This window comes from Salvelinus namaycush, chromosome 3 (genome assembly GCF_016432855.1).
Source record: "Salvelinus namaycush isolate Seneca chromosome 3, SaNama_1.0, whole genome shotgun sequence".
Classification (NCBI taxonomy): domain Eukaryota; kingdom Metazoa; phylum Chordata; class Actinopteri; order Salmoniformes; family Salmonidae; genus Salvelinus; species Salvelinus namaycush.
Window position 1 is genome coordinate 19,935,770 of NC_052309.1, and position 23,822 is coordinate 19,959,591.

At 43.6% G+C, this 23,822-nt stretch overlaps 1 protein-coding gene across 1 annotated transcript in view; it reads left to right on the plus strand.

The window, feature by feature from the left end:
- Window positions 1-3,399: 3,399 nt before the first annotated feature.
- LOC120043561 (roundabout homolog 2-like) overlaps window positions 3,400-23,822 on the plus strand; it is a 137,592-nt gene continuing 117,169 nt past the window's right edge. The window contains exons 1-2 of the mRNA XM_038988121.1: window positions 3,400-3,454; window positions 7,565-7,891. Of these exons, the coding sequence (XP_038844049.1) occupies window positions 3,400-3,454; window positions 7,565-7,891 (382 nt within the window). The remainder of the gene's footprint in view (window positions 3,455-7,564; window positions 7,892-23,822) is intronic.

Here is a 23,822-nt window from a genome sequence, read left to right on the forward strand (position 1 = left end):
TTTCAGATGAGACTGAAATAAGGTGACGATTAATATTGACTGCTATTACTTTATAGAATAGCATGTCATATCACTTAATCCGGCATAGCCAAAGTCACGACAGCTGCAACATCGAGAGCATCCTTACTGGTTGCATCACTGCCTGGTACGGCAATTGCTCGGCCTCTGACAGCAAGGCACTACAGAGGGTAGTGCGTACGGCCCAGTACATCACTGGGGCTAAGCTGCTTGCCATCCAGGACCTCTGCACCAGGCGGTGTCAGAGGAAGGCCCTAAAAATTGTCAAAGACCCCAGCCATCCCAGTAATAGACTGTTCTCTCTACTACCACATGGCAAGCGGTACCGGAGTGCCAAGTCTAGGACAAAAATGCTTCTCAACAGTTTTTACCCCAAAGCCATAAGACTCCTGAACAGGTAATCAAATGGCCCCCAGACTATTTGCATTGTGTTCCCCCCCCCATCCCCCCTATTTTTATGCTGCTGCTACTCTCTGTTTATCATATATGCAGTCACTTTAACTATACATTCATGTACATACTACCTCAATCAGCCTGACTAACCGTTGTCTGTATGTAGCCTCGCTACATTTATAGCCTCGCTACTGTATATAGCCTGTCTTTTTACTTTTGTTGTATTTCTTTACTTATCTATTGTTCACCTAATACCTTTTTTGCACTATTGGTTAGAGCCTGTAAGTAAGCATTTCACTGTAAGGTCTACACCTGTTGTATTCGGCGCACGTGACAAATAAACTTTGATTTAATTTGATTTACCTATGGTGGTCTGCTTGAAACATGTAGGTATTACAGACTGGGTCAGGTAGAGGTTGAAAATGTCAGTGAAGATACTTGCCCAGCAGGTCAGCGTATGCTCTGAGTACGCATCCTGATAGTTTGTCTGGCCCTGCAGCCTTGTGAATGTTAACCTGTTTAAAAGTCTTGTTCCCATCAGCTACGGAGAGCGCTGGTGCTCTCATACATGGTTCAGTGTTGCTTGCCTCGAGGCGGGCATAGAAGGCATTTAGCTCATCTGGGGGGCTTGCGTGACTGATGTTGTAAACTCCTCAATGCCATCAGATGAATCCTGGAACATATTCCAGTCTGTGCTAGCAAAACAGTCCTGTAGCTCAGCATCCGCTTCATCGGACCACTTCCATATTGAGCACGCCACTGGTACTTCCTGTTTGAGTTTTTGCTTGTAAACAGGAATTATGGTCAGATTTGAGTTAAGGTCAGATTTGCCAAATGGAGGGTGAGGGAGCTTTGTATGCATCTCTGTGTGTGGAGTAAAGCTGATCTACAGTTTTTTAGTTGCACAGGTGATCATTTAGTTTGCCTGGTGGACTGAACTAACATTTTCTGTGACTTTTTGGTTAATCACAACCAAAAATCTACCTGTAGAATGGCAATCTACGATGAACCACCTCACTTTACACCTACCATCATACATTTACATTTTTCTCAACAGGGAAAAACACACACACACATTTCTCCACCACCTGGATTTCTCCTGACACCGTAGATCAGGGGTAGGCAACTAAATTCAGCCGCGGGACGATTTTTGTGGGAGTGGATAGTCAAAGGGCTGGAACATAATTATAATAATTTGCAGGCTGCAAATTGACCATAACTAAACACAAAAAGAGATCGTGTTTTAAAAGAACAATCATTTCATACATTGAGACACGATCACATATGTCTCTTTTTTTATTTGTGGGAACACTTGGGAAAAGATTTCCTGAATTAAACAAATGTTTTGCTGATTTTACAGTCTTTTTAAATGTTTTATTTATTTTTTACTAAAAACTTTGGGGGGCCCAAAAATTACTCATGGCCCGGTTTTGGCCAGCGGTCCGCCTGCTGCTGACCCCTGCTAAAGATGATACCTCCCTTTATAGTAAAGTGATTAACCAAAAAGTTACAGTACATTTCAATTCAGTTCATTGGGCTAACTAAATTATCATCAGTAGATAAGCATTATTGAATGTGCTTGTTGGGAGGAGTATTTCTGTCAATAGCTCATTGAGTGCCCAGTTCATCAAGAATAAAGCCCAGGGTTTTCATTCCTCTTTTTCATGTGGATGGAATCGACTGCTGGCAGTAGACAGTATGTGCCATCGGCTATTAGCAGTCAAGTTGTCATTGATATTCACTGAGATAATTGCCATATAGGAACAAACCACTTTGCAGTCACATTCTGTCTATGCCAGATGATATCTATGAGATAACCATGTCGTCGATAGAGGACGCAACATGATTGAACTTTGATGTATACTGTATTCTATTCTACTGTATTTTTTTATCAATGCCACTCCGACATTGCTCGATCTAATATTTATATATTTCTTAATTCCATTATTTTACTTTTAGATTTGTGTGTATTGTGTGTGAATTGTTAGATACTACTGCACTGTTGGAGCTAGGAACACAAGCATTTCGCTACACCCGCAATAACATCTCCTAAATATGTGTATTTGACCAATACAATTTGATTTGATGTTCAGCCTACTCCATATGTTATAACGCGCACAGAGCAGTGCCATTAAATTAATTGCCTTGATTTGCAAATCAAATGCATAGCAATTTAAACACCAAATCCAAACAACATTTCTATGCGCAAATCTTCCCAAGATATATTGGCATAGCTTAATGTGGTTATGTGATTTGTATGTGGTTTCCACAGCGCTCTGTAGCTATGTCGACAGTTCAGATCTAGGACTTGTTTGCCCCTCTAATCTATCCCAAACTGACTTCAGATCAGCGCATAGGGGCAACCTCTAGCTAACACATTTTGAGATGGTTTGATGGAATTCTGCGTATTCGCGTTTTGTAGCCCACTGCTACTGTAGCCTACCAATGTACAGTTAGTTCCACGAGGAAGGGGGCTGTAACTGTGCAGCTATTCACCTCGGTCTGAAACCACCACCACAGTCCACCACCGTTGTCTCACAACAGTCCCGCCTGTAGGTTACTGAACTGCGCGTAATCTTCCGGAGTGATATTTTCAAAATGATGGTCATTCAGACCATTTATATTCGATATTGTAGCCCATGGGCTTCGTTTTCGACGATTTTAGCTAGAAGGAGCATTGCATGAAATAGGCTCTGGGAGCCGGTCGGGGTGATGCTATGAGGCGAGCACATCGTCGCTCTTTGGTTAGTGTCTGGTGATGAGACACCTCCAAATGTTGTATGGAGAAGTAGGCTACCCATCGGGTGCGCTCTTGGTGAGAAAACATGAAGTCGTATCGTGAATGATTTCGTTGTCCATTAAAATATAACTTAAATCATTTCAACAGTTTATGTGCTCAGAACCGACTACAGTCGCACAATAAGCAAGGTAAAGAAGTCTATCTGACGAGTTTTGCGCTAATATACCGTGGACGGTTACTATGCCAGAATGGGTCAACTACGGTTTTTATTTTTCTATGGACTATTGCACACCCAAGTCAACGGTAAGTCCTGGAACCTTTAATTTGATTTGGTCACCACAATGAAGTTTGTAATAAAAACATAGCTTTTCCCTGTTTTTCGTTTTACATGTACACATAGTCTAAGTGTTGGTACCCCACATAAAACATCGAACAACCCCGCGCTTGATTAGAGCACCTGCAGTAGCAACTGTATTTTGCCTGACTTGTTCTGTTTATTCCTCATTTCAAAACGTTGCAAAAAGCAGGTGAAAAAGGTGTGCACACATGTGGTTTCTCTTTGCGCACTTAATGTGTCTCAACATGCAGGGGTCAATCCTTTCAACTTGGCTTTGTTGCACCAGACTATTTTATGAGCAATGGATTGTCAATGTGTTTTTTATCGATTGAATTCATACAAATGAATAATGTATTGCAATTCGAAACATATGCTTATTTAGGGGTTCCTGATTAATTTCATTGTTAATTAATACATTTTCCTAATATATGTAAGTCTATCATTAGGGAGGATTTGAAAGGTTTAATTGTGCCCTTGGCTGATAAATGAATGCACCATTTATTCGGTTTCAATTTAATGACATTCAGCACTGTATTGTGTCAATTACCCATAGGTGACTCACATATTTAATAGGCAGCAGCTTTCACTTTCATTGTCATATTTCTGTTGTTATGTCCTAGTAAAGTTTCGCAGTCTTAAAGGAAAAATCCACTTAAAACTATATTTTGGTATTTTTTTCATTAGTCCACTGTTAATCCAGTCCCAAAATGTTTTGCATGTCAGCAGTCAAGTTTTTAAGATATTGGATTTTCAAGAAGCATAGTGCCACTTGCCACATCATCATGATGAGTCCTAAGTCTTGAAACTTGACTCCTGACATAGAAAACATTTTGGGACTGTGTCAACAGCGGACTGAAAAAAATAGCAAAATATAGTTTTGAGTGGATTTTCCATTTAAGAATTTAGAGGGACATCAATAGTGTCTAAGAAATGTAAAGAAGGGGGAAAAAATGGGTGGAGTTGATGGATCTATACAGTTGAACCCCGAACATCAGAAGGCTTGTGTTAGACCCAGATGATTTGGGTTCTGAGATGCAGCTGGTGGAACTTAGATTCTTTGTCTGAAAAGTCCCCAAAAAATGTAATGGAGACTATTATGCTGAATTATCTTATAGTCCTGTGGCTTGTTTCAATCTGTTATATATGGACACTGTGTCCACTGGTCACGGGACATACTGTACGTACTGTCTGTCCCTTGAGCACCATCACTGGTGAGGACACAGCACTCATAACGGTTGAGCTCCCTGTCTTGGTCGATATGGGCTTTCCAGGCCAATGCCACTGTGTTGTCCCCCACTGGACATGCAGCTGTTTTTGATGACCATGTCCACATTGAAAGCATTGATTCTGTGAGAGAGGGGGTTGGTTCCATCCCTATGGCTGTTGACTACCATATACACAGTGGTGCCCCACTCCATTGCTTATATTCTACCACATTTACATTTTAGTCATTTAGCAGACTCTCTTATCCAGAGCGACTTACAGGAGCAAATATGGTTAAGTGCCTTGCTCAAGGGCACATCAACATATTTTTCACAAAGTCGGCTCGGGGATTTGAACCAGCGACCTTTCAGTTACTGGCCCAACACTCTTAACCACTTTTACAGGGCTTTCATTAAACTCCTGTACATCTACAATTGGGTAGCAGGTGTTATACTGTGTGCTAGTATTAGATTGTGTTTTAGTAGCAGTATCTCTCTCTCTCTGTCTTTCACTTTCTTTTACACACACTCACTCGCCTCTCTCTTCATCGATTTTTTGCTTTATAAGTTTGTCAAGTTGGCTTTGAGGTTGTTTTCTGCCTGTGCATGTGTGTTATTGTTGTGTATGAAAGAGGGTGACATGGAGAGTTTTTGGCAAAAGGCCATTTGACTGTCTGTGGGTGATTAAATGGCAAGGTCTTGGCAGCGCTGTGTTATTGAAAGTAAGCTTGAGATTAAACAGACCCATTATGAGACAACGCCATGTAACAGAGAAAGACACATTATCATCCTCTGCTGTGATGGGAGAGTCTAAGATGGTCAAAATCATTAGTCTATATTCAGTCAAATCCTGATAACTGCACATTGGGTGAAGTGCAAACTCTGTATGTGCACAGTGCAGTTCATCAATCAGCAATTCAAATACATTCATTGTACATACACTTTAAAAGTATAATTGTTATTCCACTGTAATTTCAAGGGACATTATAATTTGTCAATACAGCGTGTTGATAATATCAGTGGTAGGTGATGGTATCACCATAACTATTCTGCCTGACTGGGTTCCCTCAGTACACTTCCCTTCATGAATATTCCAGCCAACAGCTATGTTCAGTAGGAGAGGGATGTCAGCTGTAATGGATGTGACAGTTGATATGGTCAAAGTTAAAGTGCAGAGGGAGATGCTGTTTTCATATGTTTTTGTTTAGCCAGAGTACAGCTAAATCCCAGTCAAGCGTAGCCATGACATTTCTGCTGTCGCCTGGGCGTACAGTTTTACCTCAGAGAGAGCAAGATAAGGTAGAGAGTAATGAGTTTGGAAAGACCATAGCTGATCTATGGGGAAACCTTATCTCAGAAAGTTCAGGTTGTCGGAAGACCTTTAAGACTAGTTTATTCAGGGGTAAAAACCACTGCTCATATGCAGGGCCGTAGTAGAGTAAGCCCTGGGTGGCTGTAATGAGCATTAGTCTGTTTCAGTTTCTGTACTGCTCTCAGGACTTGGGTGAAACTGAGTGCATGAATTGCGTGGGCAGTTCCATGAACAGGCTCACTGAAGGGACTAATGAAATGAGAAGCTTTTTGGAGGGCGGAGATCTTTGGTTATGTATGAATTTATAACTGTGGTTGTAGTTGAATGGATCCAGCCAGCCCCCATTAGGGCCATTAAACACTAGGTGGGGGTGGGTGTGGGGAATGGAGTGAGAGTGAGAGTAAGTCAGACGGACAGGGAGTCGGCACACTTGAGTGGGCTGGGTATTGGTAATCATCTGAGAGTAGCGTTTTGGAGTGTGGCATGCAAGTGGCTGGCAGCTTCGCTCAGGTTAGCAATCCACCTGTTGGACTAGGTAGAGTCTGATGGATTTGAGAAGGTGGAAATATACTTATTTTGTGTATTTTTAGCAGATTTCCCATCAAAAAGAGCTGTGCAGACTTGAAAGAGCAACAGTTGCAGAAAACTAAACCCATTACTAAAACATATTTCTGTCATAGCTCAGCTAGTCTCGTCATCCAACTGAACACTATAGCTCTCTCCCAGGTTACCCTGTTTAGTGCTTACTCCCATCCTTACACAGAAAAACAGAGTAGTGTTTGTCATATCCCATTTGTCTTGGTATGAGTAATGATAGAATCATGTTGTGTTGTGATGCCTCGCTGCGTCACCGACACAGACAAGGGGAGAAGAGGAGGGTTGTGGTACTAGGTAGAGCTGGAGGCAGTGTGGGAGCAAGCGTTTGGTAATGACATCAAACACTTGCTGCTTCCTCTCCTTCCCATAGCATGGTTGGGTTGCTTTTCCTCCACTTCCAGCTGACACACGACATGAGGAATGTGTTCCTGTTGACTTGTTCACGGTGACATCAAACCCTGGGTGAGGGACAGAGAAACAGACTCCTCATTCACACTGAATGCAAAAGTCTGCATCTGTCAAGGAGGAACAGAAGACACACATGTTGATTATGCTTTTCTATATCCCTAATGGGCACACATGTGCCTATCTGAAGACACGCTTAGAAATAGAAACCGACATTCAACATTTTTTTGCTACACACACTAACCAATAACAACCAACTCTCTCACCCACTCACCACCCAGCAGCATCTAAGAGGAACAGAGCACTTGACGGAATGCGTAAATAATAACTCTCTGGCTTCTGTCTGTCAGTGTGGATATTGCGGCTCGTTTTTGTGTGGTGCCATGGTGTGTGTGCTGCCTGTCAGGGCCTGGCACTCATTTATAGGCTTTCTCTCAGACTTTCTCCCTGTATATTTTACACATCAATCCGGACTTACCGATATTGTCAGTTGGTATTACTGAACATATCTTATGTTGGCATATGTGTAGCTAATCATTTCTCCAATCTTCTCCTCCCAGGATCTCGTCTGCGTCAGGATGACTCCCCTCCTCGGATCGTGGAGCACCCCTCTGACCTCATCGTGTCCAAGGGGGAGCCGGCCACCCTCAACTGCAAGGCGGAGGGGCATCCCGCCCCCACGGTGGAGTGGTACAAGGACGGGGAGCGGGTGGAGACAGACAGGGACAACCCGCGTTCCCACCGCATGCTGCTGCCCAGCGGCTCCCTCTTCTTCCTGCGCATCGTCCACGGCCGACGCAGCAAGCCAGACGACGGCAGCTACGTGTGTGTGGCCCGTAACTACCTGGGGGAGGCAGTGAGCAGAAACGCATCGTTAGAAGTAGCATGTAAGTCCCACCCACAATTCTTTATGTTATGAATGAGTGCCATGAAATTGGAAAGATAGAGTGCCCCATTGGACGAGCTGTGTTGCCTATGTGTATGTGTTTTAATGATGCTGTTATTGTAAACTCGATGATATGACCATTAAAAGGATAGTAGTAGCACATATTTTGTGGATGGTAATATTGCAGTCATAAATTATAGTTATGAAGAAGTATAATTATAGAGAATAATTGTAGAGAATACTATTGTGTTGAATAAAGGCATTGTGTGTGTGTGTGTGTGTGTGTGTGTGTGTGTGTGTGTGTGTGTGTGTGTGTGTGTGTGTGTGTGTGTGTGTGTGTGTGTGTGTGTGTGTGTGTGTGTTTATAGACCTATATAGTGGTCCCTATAGGTCTTAACGGTGTGACTGCAGCTTGATCTATTGATTGCCATTACTGGGGATCCTAAGAGGCTAAATGAAAAAAAAATCATGAAAAATGGATGAAGTCTCTAGATTGTTCTTTGATTTCTGTTTGACGTCGTGCACTCTCTCTGCCCCTCACTGGGACGTTAATGTGGCCTCTGGGATGGGAGGGCTTTTCGTTAAATGAGGTGTTACAGGACTATAGCTAAAAATTAGGACACAGAGGTCTGGACCTCATTTTTTAAATTAATACAAACATTTCTATATATATATATACAGTACCAATCAAAACTTTGGACACACCTACTCATTCAAGGATTTTTCTTTATTTTGACTATTTTCTACATTGTAGAATAATAGTGAAGACATTAAAACTAGGAAATAACTCATATGGAATTATGTAGTAACCCAAAGTACCCACCCGTTGCCTTGATGACAGCCTTGCATTCTCTCAACCAGCTTCATGACGTAGTCACCTGGAATGCTTTTCCAACAGTCTTGAAGGAGTTCCCACATATGCTGAGCACTTGTTGGCTGTTTTTCCTTCACTCTGCAGTCCAACTCATCCCAAACCATCTCAATTGGGTTGAGGTCAGGTGATTGTGGAGGCCAGGTCATCTGATGCAGCACTACATCACTCTCTTTCTTTGTAAATTAGCCCTTACACAGCCTGTAGGTGACTTGGGGCATTGTCCTGAAAAAATAAATGATAGTCCCACTAAGCGCAAACCAGACAGGATGGCGTATTGCTGCAGAATGCTGTAGTAGCCATGCTGGTAAGTGTGCCTTGAATTCTTAATAAATCACAGATAGTGTCACCAGCAAAGCACCACCACACCTCCTCCTCCTCCATGCTTCACCACACATGCGGAGATCATCCGTTCACCTTCTTGGCGTCTGACAAAGACACGGCGGTTGGAACCCGGTGTCCTTTAGTAGTTCTTTGTAGCAATTCAACCATGAAGGCATGATTCATGCAGTCTCCTCTGAACAGTTGATGTTGAGATGTGTCTGCTCCTTGAACTCTCTGAGGTGCAATCTGAGGTGCAGTTAATTGCTGATTTATGAGGCTGGTAACTCTAATGAACTTATCTTCTGCATTAGAGGTAACTCTGGGTCTTCCTTTCCTGTGGCGGTCCTCTTGAGAGCCAGTTTCATCATAGCGTTTGATGGTTTTTGCGACTGCACTTGAAGAAACTTTCAAAGTTCTTCAAATGTTTTGAATTGACTGACCTTCATGTCTTCAAGTAATGATGGACTATCATTTCTCTTTGCTTATTTGAGCTGTTCTTGCCATAATATGGACTTAGGGCTAGGGCTGTCTGCTGTATACCACCCCTACCTTGTCACAACACAACTGATCGGCTCAAACTCATTAAGGAAAGCAATTCCACAAATTAACTTTTAACAAGGCACACCTGTTAATTGAAATACATTCCAGGTGACTACCTCATGAAGCTGGTTGAGAGAATGCCAAGAGTGTGCAAAGCTATCATCAAGGCAAAGGGTGATTTGTTTAACACTTTTTTGTTTACTACATGATTCCATTTGTGTTAATTCATAGTTTTGATAGTTTTGATGTCTTCAATTTTATTCTACGAAGTAGAAAATTGTAAAAATTAAGAAAGACCCTGGAATGAGTAAGTGTTTCCAAACTTTTGACTGGTAGTGTATATATATATTTTTAGGAACTCATTTGTGGTCTCCACTTAGTGTTGAGAGTTAGAATAGTGGAATACACAAGTTGCAATTTCGAAACGTTGGTTGTGCATCAGCAGTTTTTCTCTTGTTATATATCACTCATTGACAGTCACTTAATAAGCCCATGTCAGAGAAAAAAATACCAAGGGGCCTCGAGCTGGGTTGCGTTTAAATCCACTGCATCCGCAAATGTTGGCCTTTCACATCTACGATGGAAGGTGGCAAAGCTACAGCGGTGTTTGTCAGACCATGAGACATCTCGAAAATCGGTCTTCTCACGAAAATTTCTTTAGCGTCCGAACGGTTTGGCCTTCACATTAATATAACCCCTCTATGGATAAGATGAGACTCTCACGATGGTGTTCTCTAATTTGCTCTACGACCCCCATCAACTCCCGTAAAAATGGCACTATGGTTATTGTGAGTAGCCTAATTTATCTTCCTCTAACTCCGCCTTCTACTGAGTTCATACAAACTGTCATATCCTACCATTCTGATAGATTGGAGACTGTTAGAAAACGTTGTTGTAACGTTCATAATTTGGTTGTTATTCCATTGGTTACCATAATGTAGATGCCCAGGTGTGGCCCACACTCATTAAATGTGTTGCTTTTAAATGTTAGAGCAATCACTAGTAAAACATTTCTTGTGAATGACCTCATTAGTGAGGGCAACGTTGATTGCACGTTTCTCACTAAAGCATTGGCTGTCTTCAGACTGTAGTGCCGCTCTTATTGAAGCCTCTCCCAACAAAATTAAAAAGGGTGGGGGGACAACCTTTATTTTTACTAATGCTCTCAGCTGTAAGGACATTTCATTTGGCAACTTTGGGTCTTTTGAGCATTATGCAATAATGTTTAAGTCAGCCACCAATGCTGGCCATAACCCTGTATAGGCCACCAAAGCACAGCCCCACTTTCTTTACTTAATTCTCTGAACTATTGTCTATTGTCCTTGAGAACTATGATAAAATCATTGTGTTGGTCGATTTTAATATTCATTTTGACAAAGAGACTGCCTCCAAGGCCATTGAATTTATGAATCTTTTTAGCTCAATGGACTTTATCCAACATGTTACTGGGTTCACCCATAACCGCGGCCATACTCTCAACCTGGTCATTACCAAGGGGCTTTCTATTGATGTATCCACTATTGTTGACACTGCTTTATCTGATCACCACTGCGTATTTTTACTACCGTGTTGCTCATAGCACAGGGTAATACTGAACGCATTATTAAAAAACATTACCTTACTTCTGAAGTTGCTACAGATTTTATTGAGTGTATGAACAGGAATGTGACCAAAATATATTTTTACCAACTGAGGAACATTGCCAAGTTGCGGTCGTTTCTTTCTCAGGCTGATACAGAGAGACTTATCCATGCTTTTATTACAAGCAGGCTTGACTACTGTAATGCTCTCCTGTCTGGTCTACCTAAGAAAGCCATTGGTCAACTGCAAAACATACAGAATGCTGCAGCACGGATAATGACCAAGACCAGACGGAGAGCACACATTACACTGGTTTTGAATTCTCTGCACTGGCTGCCTGTGAGTTTAGAATACATTTTAAGATTATTCTATTCTATTATTCTAAATCTATCTACGATTGTGCACCCCAATACATATCAGACATGCTTTTGAGTTATGTACCCAGTAGGTCCCTAATGTCCTCTAGCACACTGGCCTTTTAACTATCCCAAAGCCTAGGACCAAGAGGCATGGAGAGGCAGAACCTGAGGGAGGCCGAAACTGTGGACATATTTAAACTGCGGACATATATCGTAAAACACACCTTTTTAGCTTTGCTTTTGCTTAGGGTGCTTTTTTGGTCTTTCTGTTTTTATTGTTATTCTTTTGTTTGTTTTGTTTGTTTTGTAGTAAATATTTCTGTTTTTATTTGCATTGTTTTTTATATTTTCTTTCCTGTGAAGCGCATTGCATTCATGTCTGAAATGTGCTATATAGATCATCAGAGCTTTCTAATGTATCTCAAAACATGCTTCCTTTTGATAAAATGTTTGACTATGTTTGAATATGTATTCATCTGTTATTAAATGCATGTATATGGGCTAATAGCAGTACGGACAAATTCAATGTTTATTCAAAATGTTTTTTTTTTTTAAATGTTATACCTACAGGGGTCCTAAAATGCAAAGTCATATCACTTAATTATCCTTGGTTTGACCATCTTAAAACAATTCCATATGTTAGCTTAGTAGTAGTCTCACGTTACCATACCTTCAAAATCACGTCACTGTCACGCCTCCCTTGGAGGTCTGGAGAATTTTCTATTGCAAAAACGGTTTGAATGGTCCGCTGGCTCCCAGTGGCAAGAATTTGATATGATGTTACATTTCAAGAAGCCTTCCCGCCACATGCCCGTTGGTGCTATGTGTTCTGTTCGTCACTGTTTTCAAACCAGGAAGGACACATTTTACAGAGAATTGTTCTGTATGCTAGTTAGCAACATAGCAGAAAATGGAGCAAAACCTGGAGGAATTTAAAATAATGTTTTGTCAGAAGTGTGCTCTACACACAAAATCGACATAGATCTACATACTGTATTTTGATGGGGTTTTAATCTGCAATTTCCCAGCCATCCTCACCATAGACTGTAAAAATAACCATCATGCACTGTTGCACCTACGACACTAATCTAGTGAGCACTATTGGAGCTCCGCACAATCAAGGCATTTTATTGGTTTGATGTATAGTGAGGCGTCACTGATTTAAACTGGGTCTCCACCCCTATTTAGCATTTTTTTTGCCATGAACTTCCCCAGGCTTACCCATATTAAGGAAGCCTGGTTTTGGACGAGGCCAGCCTCGGGCCCTTAGACTCATGGGCAGGGCTCTCCAACCCTGTTCCTGGAGAGCTCCCCTTCTATAGGTTTTCACTCCAAACTCAGTTGTAACTAACCTGATTCAGCTTATCATCAAGCTAATTATTAGAATCAAGTGCGCTAGATTAGGGTTGGAGTGAGAAGCTACAGGATGGTAGCTGTCCAGGAACAGGGTTGGAGTGAGAAGCTACAGGATGGTAGCTGTCCAGGAACAGGGTTGGAGTGAGAAGCTACAGGATGGTAGCTGTCCAGGAACAGGGTTGGAGTGAGAAGCTACAGGATGGTAGCTGTCCAGGAACAGGGTTGGAGTGAGAAGCTACAGGATGGTAGCTGTCCAGGAACAAGGTTGGAGTGAGAAGCTACAGGATGGTAGCTGTCCAGGAACAGGGTTGGAGTGAGAAGCTACAGGATGGTAGCTGTCCAGGAACAGGGTTGGAGTGAGAAGCTACAGGATGGTAGCTGTCCAGGAACAGGGTTGGAGTGAGAATCTACAGGATGGTAGCTGTCCAGGAACAGGGTTGGAGTGAGAAGCTACAGGATGGTAGCTGTCCAGGAACAGGGTTGGAGTGAGAAGCTACAGGATGGTAGCTGTCCAGGAACCGGGTTGGAGTGAGAAGCTACAGGATGGTAGCTGTCCAGGAACAGGGTTGGAGTGAGAAGCTACAGGATGGTAGCTGTCCAGGAACAGGGTTGGAGTGAGAAGCTACAGGATGGTAGCTGTCCAGGAACCGGGTTGGAGTGAGAAGCTACAGGATGGTAGCTGTCCAGGAACAGGGTTGGAGTGAGAAGCTACAGGATGGTAGCTGTCCAGGAACAGGGTTGGAGTGAGAAGCTACAGGATGGTAGCTGTCCAGGAACAGGGTTGGAGTGAGAAGCTACAGGATGGTAGCTGTCCAGGAACAGGGTTGGAGTGAGAAGCTACAGGATGGTAGCTGTCCAGGAACAGGGTTGGAGTGAGAAGCTACAGGATGGTAGCTGTCCAGGAACAGGGTTGGAGTGAGAAGCTACAGGATGGTAGCTGTCCAGGAACAGGGTTGGAGTGAGAAGCTACAGGATGGTAGCTGTCCAGGAACAGGGTTGGAGAGCCTTGCTCTAGGGGGATACAATACGCATTTCTTTGCTGCTGATAATCGTTGCAGAGGCAGAGGACATGTATGTGTAGCCCATGTACTGTATCTGATGTTGCCAGACAGCATCAGATACATGGGCTACATGTAGTAAAACAGAAGGGCACTGTTTCACTCACTCTGATACTTTCTCCGGTGAGATAGTTTCAGCCACTTGCGATTGAAGGAACATTGGCGGGTGCACAGTACGCTGTTCGGATGCTGGAATTATTTTTGATGATCGATCGAAGGTAACCTAAATTTTGCTCTGATTTGTTTGACAATCAGATGGAAACATCATGACTGGTTGTGTTCATGGCACATTAAAAGTTCATACATTTTTACAGTTAAGTTACATCTTTACTATAAAATTCATTAAAAAAAACACTGGTCTCATCCTGTGGCCTCCAAATCACTCATCTACAGTAAATGTGTAGCAATCATGGCCAAATTATCGACTGGGAATGCAGGGCACATGCCCAGGGGCCCTAACTTCCAGGGGGCCCCCAATGATTTTGTTAGTCACTCTCGCTCTGATATCATATTAAAATGGCATAAGTCATGGCAAAAAAAGTAGAATTGCAGGAAATTAGCTGTAAAACTGCACACAAAATAAATCTGTAAAGAATACTTATTTGTTTACCTTTTGTTAATAAAATATTTTTCTTCTAACAGATCCCTCTGTATGTATTAAATTATTTTTAATCCCGGTGCTGAGTTAATGTAAGTTAATGTGTAGCGGCTAATGATCGCTAATAGGCTATGTGTTTGTAGATCGACTGAGGTGAATGAACCTACAGCAGCCAATGTCATAATGGCTGGGGTCATTTTAGCTTTTAGTAAATGAGCTTCAACTTTCTTAAAAGGTATTGGATGGGGGGGGTGGGTTGAATATTCACTGGACTATTCACATCTCCAATATGTGCTAAACTGAACTGGTTCCTTGCCACTGCACAAACATTCTGCACACTCACAGCAGACAACTGAGAAACAATGCACAAAATGTGAATGGTCTGTGAATGTAAATGAGCTAAACACATACTGTAGCTACATAAATATCCACATTCGTTCCCATACTACACTGGTGGTTTGCAGTGTGTTAAGGGAAAGTATGACCTGATGACGTTGTGTACACTTTCCTCCCTGGGGTGAGAGGAGAGGTGAGGAGAGGGGGGGGGGTCCCTCCCTTTTTTACTGCCTTAAATCTGTCATCAGACATCTGCCTTGCTGTCTGTCGGTGCCCTGGGGTCAGTGATGAAGCATTGTTAGTATGGTTGGTATGGTTATGACACATGCTGATCTTTACACGGGTGGAACTGTGTTTGGCGTGAGCCAGCATGTGAGACTGAAGGAGCACCCGGGAGGACACCCCTCTCACTCAAACACAACAGCTGCTGGATGAAGACAAAACCTAAAAACTCTGTGTGTCTTTGTGCATCCCATCCCCTCGCTCCCCGCTTTCTCCTTCTTAACTCTTTTCCCCTATCACATGGGGGATCCTAATAAATATTAATTCGCTCCGTTTTCCGCTTCTATCCTTTATCCCTCCATACTCTTCTCCTCCTCCTCCTGCTATTTCCTCTGCCTGGTTTGTAATCAATACTGCCCTGCTGTCCTGTGAAAGGATTATGGGTGAAGAGCCGCAGGATATCTGAGACACACACATCAGTTCTCCAGCTAGACAGCTGTGAGTGTGAGAGTGTGTGGTGGGAGGGAAGAGTGTGTGAGTAGGAGGGAGATGTGCTGGCTTGTATTGTTTTTGTTTTTTATGGGATGCCATGGGATGATGAGATATGAAAACAATTACATGTTGCAGATTAAATACACCTCTAAATGGTACATACTCGAAATATACAAAAGTATGTGTATAAAATCGAGCAGACAGCCATGCAATCTCCATAGACAAACATTGGCAGTAGAATGGGCTTATTGAAGAACTCAGTTACTTTCAATGTGGCACCGTCATAGGATGCCACCTTTCCAACAAGTCAGTTTGTCAAATGTATGCCCTGCTAGAGCTGCCCCGGTCAACTGTATGTGCTGTTATTGTGAAGTGGAAATATCTAGGAGCAACAACAGCTCAGCTGTGAAGTAGTAGGCCACACAAGCTCCCAGAACGGGACCGCTGAGTGCTGAAGCGCATAGAGGGTAAAAATCATCTGTCCTCGGTTGCAACACTCACTTCCGAATTTCAAACTGGTGAAGCTCCCTGCCATTCTACTCTGGAGCAGTGGAAACGCGTTCTCTGGAGTGATGAATCACTCTTCACCATCTGGCAGTGCAATCTGGCAGTACACATCTGGGTTTGTCGGTTGCCAGTGTAACAGTTTTAACTTTAGACCGTCCCCTCGCACCGACCTGGGCGCGAACCAGAGACCCTCTGCACACATCAACAACAGTCACCCACGAAGCATCGTTACCCATCGCTCCACAAAAGCCACGGCCCTTGCAGAGCAAGGGGAACCACTACTTCAAGGTCTCAAAGCGAGTGACGTCACCGTTTGAAAGGCTATTAGCGCGCACCACCGCTAACTAGCTAGCCATTTCACCTCAGTTACACCAGGAGAACGCTACCTGCCCGAATGCATAGTGCCAATCTATAAAGTTTGGTAGAGGAGAAACAATGGTCTGGGGCTGTTTTTCATGGTTTGGGCTAGGCCCCTTAGTTCCAGTGAAGGGAAATCTTAACGCTACAGCATATAATGACATTCTAGACGATTCTGTGCTTCCAACTTTGTGGCAACAGTTTGGGAAAGGCCCTTTCCTGTTTGAGCATGACAATGCCCCCTGCGCACAAAGCGAGGTCCATACAGAAATGTTTTGTTGAGATCAGTGTGGAAGAACCTGACTGGCCTGCACAGAGCCCTGACCTCAACCCCATCCAACATCTTTGGGATGAATTGGAACGCCGACTGCGAGCCAGGGCTAATTGCCCAACATCAGTGCCCAACCTCACTATTACTCTTGTGGCTGAATGGAAGCAAATCCCTGCAGTAATATCTAGTAGAAAGCCGACCCAGAAGTGTGGAGGCTGTTATAGCAGCAAAGAATGGACCAACTCCATATTAATGCCCATGATTTTTTAATGAGATGTTCGACGAGCAGGTGTCCACATACTTCCGATTATGTAGTGTATTTTAAATTATGCTGGGTTAGTGTGTGGTAAGATAACAGGATAGCTATGGGATTTCATCTAACTGTGTTAGAGACAGCAAAAGCGGAGGACTTCACCTTGGCCTGGCCTTTTCAAAATTCTGGCTCTAGTTCTGATATTGTTTTTGACACCCCCTTTCAAGCCCCTGAACCTTAGCCCTGACCTTAACCCCACCCTCTTTTAAAAATGCAGATACATTAGTCCCATTAGACCTCAATGTTAGCCTTCGTTCTGGTTTTAAAAAATCCACCCAGATACCTTCCTGACTTGCTCATAGTGAGAAAGCTCAAATTTAGATGCTAATCAGATAGTTATCTCGATGACGACTGCCTCCATGTCTTAACACAGGAAATGATAGCAGGTGCTGAGTGGGAATGTTGTCTTTGGGTGTGAAACAGACTAATGAGGAGATGTCTCCCACTCAATGGCTGTCTCTAAGCCATCTTTTTGGGGGCTCTCACGCATAAAATTGTTAGTTAATGTGAATATAGATTACATTTTATTTAGACTTTTTGAGTAGTTGACTAAAGAGCAGAATTACGATGAAGTGTTAATTCCTGGGATGCCTAAGAAACAGCTTTAGTAACATTGTGCCTTCGAGGGCAGGTGGATCAGGTCTGAGGAGCACACAGTGTGTTTCTGACACTGTGACAAAGTGTGTTTCTGACGCTGTTACACAGTGCGGGCACAGTGTCGGCAGGCTTCTGCTGTTTTGTCAGCATAGCCAGGGATTATTTTAATAACAATCATCACTTGCTGTCAATGTCAGCAACACCCAGCCAGCCGTCCTCCCACCTCCCAGCCGCCCCACTGACCTCTCCAACACTGCAGCTGAACGCTATTTCAGTTATAGCATTATAGCACCCACAAACACCCCTCTGACCCCCCCGACCCCCTGCAGACGGCTTTAATGGGAATGACTGGCTGCTGATGGTGTTAGGAGTAGCTATAATGACTGACAGAATCACATTAATGATGATGTGTTGCGAGAGGAGGGGTGAGGTGCGGTGGGGTGGGGTGGGGGAGCCGAGGGCGAATGCGAGGGTGTTGATTTGTATAAATAATTCACAAACAACCCCCCCACCCACTCACCACCTCACCTCTCTGTCTGTACACCCCTCTGGCTTTTAGAAGAGTAGCCAGACAGACAGACAATCGTCAGTCAATAAGTCCTCATCGTCAGAGACAGATAGCCAGACAGACAGACTAACAGACGGTTAGGATAAACGCCTGGAGTAGTCAGATGTTTTGGCTTGCACACAATGTACAGTATTGCATATTGTGATGCTGTGTGTGGACTTAGTGGTCAGTGAGGATGTGGTTGATATGGCAGACATTGCGGTGTTTGAAGTCACTGATCATGTAGTGCTGTATTAGATTGTGGTGAGATGGTGCTGAGTTAGTGGTTTGTTCAATATTTTTTCAACACATTTGTGGTAAGTGTCATTGTGAGATTATGATTGTGGTTAGACCGTGGTAGAGCTGCTGAGTGGAATGTATGAATGGGTATTTGGCACCCAGCCAGCTCTCATTAATCATAGGTCCCGCTTTCTCACACTGACAGCTCCCAACCTGCTGCCTTCCAGCCTTCCCAGCCCCATGCCATGCCTCCCTGAGTGTCCTGGGAAGGTGTGGGGACAGGGTGGCTTGAGCGTGGAGAAAGGCTGCCGACAGTCAACTGACACCCCTCTCATGTACTAATCCTCCTCCACCTCCCAATTGTCAAGCCTGTGTAAAGCCTGTGTTGAGAAACGAGATCATAGGTGAGTGAACTTGGCTGGGCCACCATGCACTTTCTGACAGTTTCAAATGTCATGGGACCTAGTTGTCCATGGCAATGTTGTCATTATGTGGGCTAGCCACCCACTAAAGAGCTAGGGTATAAAACCACTTAGCACAGTATACTAGACTAGAAAGAAGTGAGTTTAGGTATCTTAAGATATGAGGTGTATAGTGTATCTTCTTTTCATTATGGTGTACTATATCTTTGACATGAGAAGCAACATCTCCAGCACAGTACAAAAGAAAAGATAGTGATGCGTAAGAGTAAGTTTACTTAGCATAAAGCTCCTAAGAGAGGAAGAGGTGTGTGAGTAGGAGATGGTGGAACTCTAGTTTAAGGGGACCATCCTCCTCAGGGAATTTCATGAAAAAATGTTTAGATACACTGAAAATATAAATGCAACATGTAAAGTGATGGTCGCATGTTTCATGATCTGAAATAAAAGATCCCAGAAGTGTTCCAGAAGCATAAAAAGCGTATTCTGGGCTCCCTGCCTGTGCCATTAAACCCCTACAACTCATCCAGAACGCCGCAGCCCGTCTGGTGTTCAACCTTCCCAAGTTCTCTCACGTCACCCCGCTCCTCCGCTCTCTCCACTGGCTTCCAGTTGAAGCTCGCATCCGCTACAAGACCATGGTGCTTGCCTACGGAGCTGCGAGGGGAACGGCACCTCCGTACCTTCAGGCTCTGATCAGGCCCTACACCCAAACAAGGGCACTGCGTTCATCCACCTCTGGCCTGCTCGCCTCCCTACCTCTGAGGAAGTACAGTTCCCGCTCAGCCCAGTCAAAACTGTTCGCTGCTCTGGCACCCCAATGGTGGAACAAACTCCCTCACGACGCCAGGTCAGCGGAGTCAATCACCACCTTCCGGAGACACCTGAAACCCCACCTCTTTAAGGAATACCTAGGATTGGATAAAGTAATCCTTCTAACCGCCCCCCCCCTTAAAAGATTTAGATGCACTATTGTAAAGTGGTTGTTCCACTGGATATCATAAGGTGTATGCACCAATTTGTAAGTCGCTCTGGATAAGAGCGTCTGCTAAATGACTTAAATGTAAATGTATTCCTCTCAAATGTTGTGCACACATTTGTTTACATCTCTGTTAGTGAGCACTAATCCTTTGCCAAGATAATCCATCCACCTGACGGGTGTGGCCTATCAAGAAGCTGATTAACCCTCCCGATGCCCGCGCCTCCGCTGAAAATTAATTAGCATCATACAAAAATACCCATAAGAATCTGTCAGTTTAAGGTAGAGATATCTGGAGAAAGGTGACAGAACTAGAGAAAGGTGTCAGACCATGAGACATCCTCAAAATCGGTCTTCTCACATAACCGTCTGTAGCATCCGAACAGTTTGGCCTACAAAGTAGTATGACCCCTCTATGGAAAGATGGGACTCTCACGAACAGGATGGGATTCTACGTTTTTCTACGACCCACACAATCGTCTTGGGACTCGTCTGAAGTCGGTACTGCCAACTTCTGTTTGTAGCGTCTGAACAGTTTTTGTTACACACTAATATGACACCTCTGTGTAAAGGTGAGACTCTCACGAACATGTACATGTTTTGCTCTAGGGCGCCCACAGGCCTCACAAGACTCGTCTGAAGGCCTCACAAGACCCGTTAACAGTCAGAAAAATACAGTACCAGTCAAAAGTTTGGATACACCTACTCATTCAAGGGTTTTTCTTTATTTGATGATTATTTTTTATATTGTAGAATAATAGTGAACACCTAAAAACTAATAGTAACCAAAAAAAGTGTTAAACAAATTAAAATATATTTTATATTTGAGATTCTTCAAAGTAGCCGCCCTTTGCCTTGATGACAGCTTTGATGACAGCTCACACTCTTGGCATTCTCTCAACCAGATTCACCTGGAATGCTTTTTCAACAGTCTTGAAGGAGTTCCCACATATGCTGAGCACTTGTTGGCTGCTTTTCCTTCACTTTGCAGTCCAACTCATCCCAAACCATCTCAATTGGGTTGGTCGGGTGATTGTTGAGGCCAGGTCATCTGATGCAACACTCCATCACTCTGCTTATTGGTCAAATAGCCCTTACACAGCCTGGAGGTGTGTTGGGTAATTGTCCTGTTGAAAAACAAATGATAGTCCCACTAAGCGCAAACCAGATGGGATGGCGTATCGCTGCAGAATTCTGTGGTAGCCATGCTGTTAAGTGGGCATTGAACTCTAAATAAATTATGGAGAGTGTCACCACTAAAGCACCCTCACACCATGACACCTCCTCCATGCTTCACAGTGGGAACCACACATGCGGAGATAATCTGTTCACCTAGTCTCACAAAGACACGGTGGTTGGAACCAGAAATCTCACATTTGGACTCATCCAACCAAAGGATAGATTTATACCGGTCTAATGTCCATTGCTCGTGTTTCTTGGCCCAAGCAAGTCTCTTCTCATTGGTGTCCTTTAGTAGTGGTTTCTTTTCAGCAATTAGACCATGAAGGTCTGATTCACACAGTCTCCTCTGAACAGTTGATGTTGTGTCTGTTACTTGAACTATGTAAAGCATTTATTTGGGCTGCAATTTCTGAGGCTGGTAACTCTAATGACCTTATCCTCAGCAGCAGAGGTAACTCTGGGTATTCCTTTCCTGTGGTGGTTCGTCATGAGAGCCAGTTTCATCATAGTGCTTGATGGTTTTTGAAACTGCACGAAGAAACTCAAGTTCTTGAAATTTTAAGGATTGACTGACCTTCGTGTCTTCAAGTAATGATGGACTGTAATTTCTCTTTGCTTATTTGAGCTGTTCTTGCCATAATATGGACTTGGTCTTTTACCAAATAGGACTATCTTTTTGTTACAAATTTTTGTTGTTGTTTTTTTTGGTTACTACATGATTCCATATGTGTTATTTCATAGTTTTTATGTCATCACTATTATTCCACAATGTATAAAATAGTAAAGATAAAGAAAAACCCTAGATTGAGTAGATGTGTCCAAACCTTTGACTGGTACTCTGTATGCGGAAACTATTTATTGACAAAAATAAAATGATTGCATGTATTTAACATACATGTAAAAAAACGATCATTGGACTCACGTGGACTCAATTACTTGTGTCATTACCTTCCCTATATCTGTCTGTTCCCAAGCTCTGTTCCCTGCTTCGGGATTAATTATTTCATGTCCGTGTTACCCGTGTTTCCGGCGCTGTTCCTGTCTTGTTTCCTTGTCTGTTCCCGAATAAATGTCTGACTCCCCATATCTGCTTCTCCTGGCCGGCGTTGGGCCTTACAACTAACCAGATAGCCACAGCTAAACTCAGCAAAAAAAGAAACGTCCTCTCACTGTAAACTGCGTTTATTTTCAGCAAACTTAACATGTGTAAATATTTGTATGAACATAACAAGATTCAACAACTGAGACATAAACTGAACAAGTTCCACAGACATGTGACTAATAGAAAAAGAATAATGCGTTCCTGAACAAAGGCCCTCACCCTCCGATCCAACAGGTCCCAGACGTGCTAAATGGGATTGCGATCCGGGCTCTTCACTGGCCATGGCAGAACACTGACATTCCTGTCTTGCAGGAAATCACGCACAGAACGAGCAGTATGGCTGGTGGCATTGTCATGCTGGAGGGTCATGTCAGGATGAGCCTGCAGGAAGGGTACCACATGAGGGAGGAGGATATTTTCCCTGTAACGAGATAGAGATTGCTTGCAATGACAACAAGCTCAGTCCGATGATGCTGTGACACACCGCCCCAGACCATGACGTACCCTCCACCTCCAAATCGATCCTGCTCCAGTGTACAGGCCTCGGTGTAATGCTCATTCATTCGACGATAAGCGCGAATCCGACCATCACCCCTGGTGAGACAAAACCGCGAATCGTCAGTGAAGAGCACTTTTTGCCAGTCCTGTCTGGTCCAGCGACGGTGGGTTGGTGCCCATAGGCAACGTTGTTGCCGGTGATGTCTGGTTAACAACAGGCCTACAAGCCCTAGGTCCAGCCTCTCTCACCCTGTTGCAGACAATCTGAGCACCGATGGAGGGATTGTGCATTCCTGGTGTAACTCGGGCAGTTGTTGTTGCCATCCTGTACCTGTCCCGTAGGTGTGATGTTCGGATGTACCGATCCTGTGCAGGTGTTGCTACACGTGGTCTGCCACTGCGAGGACGATCAGCTGTCCATCATGTCTCCCTGTAGCGCTGTCTTAGGCGTCTCACAGTACTGGCATTGCAATTTATTTCCCTGGCCACATCTGCAGTCCTCATGCCTCCTTGCAGCATGCCTAAGGCACGTTCACGCAGATGAGCAGGGACCCTGGGCATCTTTCTTTTGGTGTTTTTCAGAGTCAGTAGAAAGGCCTCTTTAGTGTCCTGAGTTTTCATATTTGGATTTCTACGAATTATCTTTGAAAGACAGGGTCCTGAAAAAGGGACGTTTCTTTTTTTGCTGAGTTTAGATAACCAAATAGCAAGATTACAAAGAATTTAATTCACTCTCCATAATCCTATACTGCCAGTGCCAGCCCATAGCCAAATGTTTAGCCAGCTAGCACAACATGGCTAGCTAAGGACAATGCACTAACTCAGCAGCTGTTCCCTTTAAACTAGCTAATCCACTGTGATTTAATTATTATGTCAATACTAACTACTGTGGTTAGCTTGGAGGAAGTGTTTAGTGTTGTGTGCATTGCCTCTGTACACCTTGCTAGCTACCATCCCAAAGCCTACATTGCATATGAAGTGTGACTGGCTAATTCATGGATGGTTGTATTTTTTTTAACTAGGGAAGTCAGTTAAGATCAAATTCTTATTTACAATGACGGCCTACCCTGGTCCCATTGTGCACCACCCTATTGGACTCCCAATCACGGCCGGATGTGATGCAGCCTGGATTTGAACCAGGTACTCTTGCACAGAGATGCAGTGCCTTAAACTGCTGTGCCAC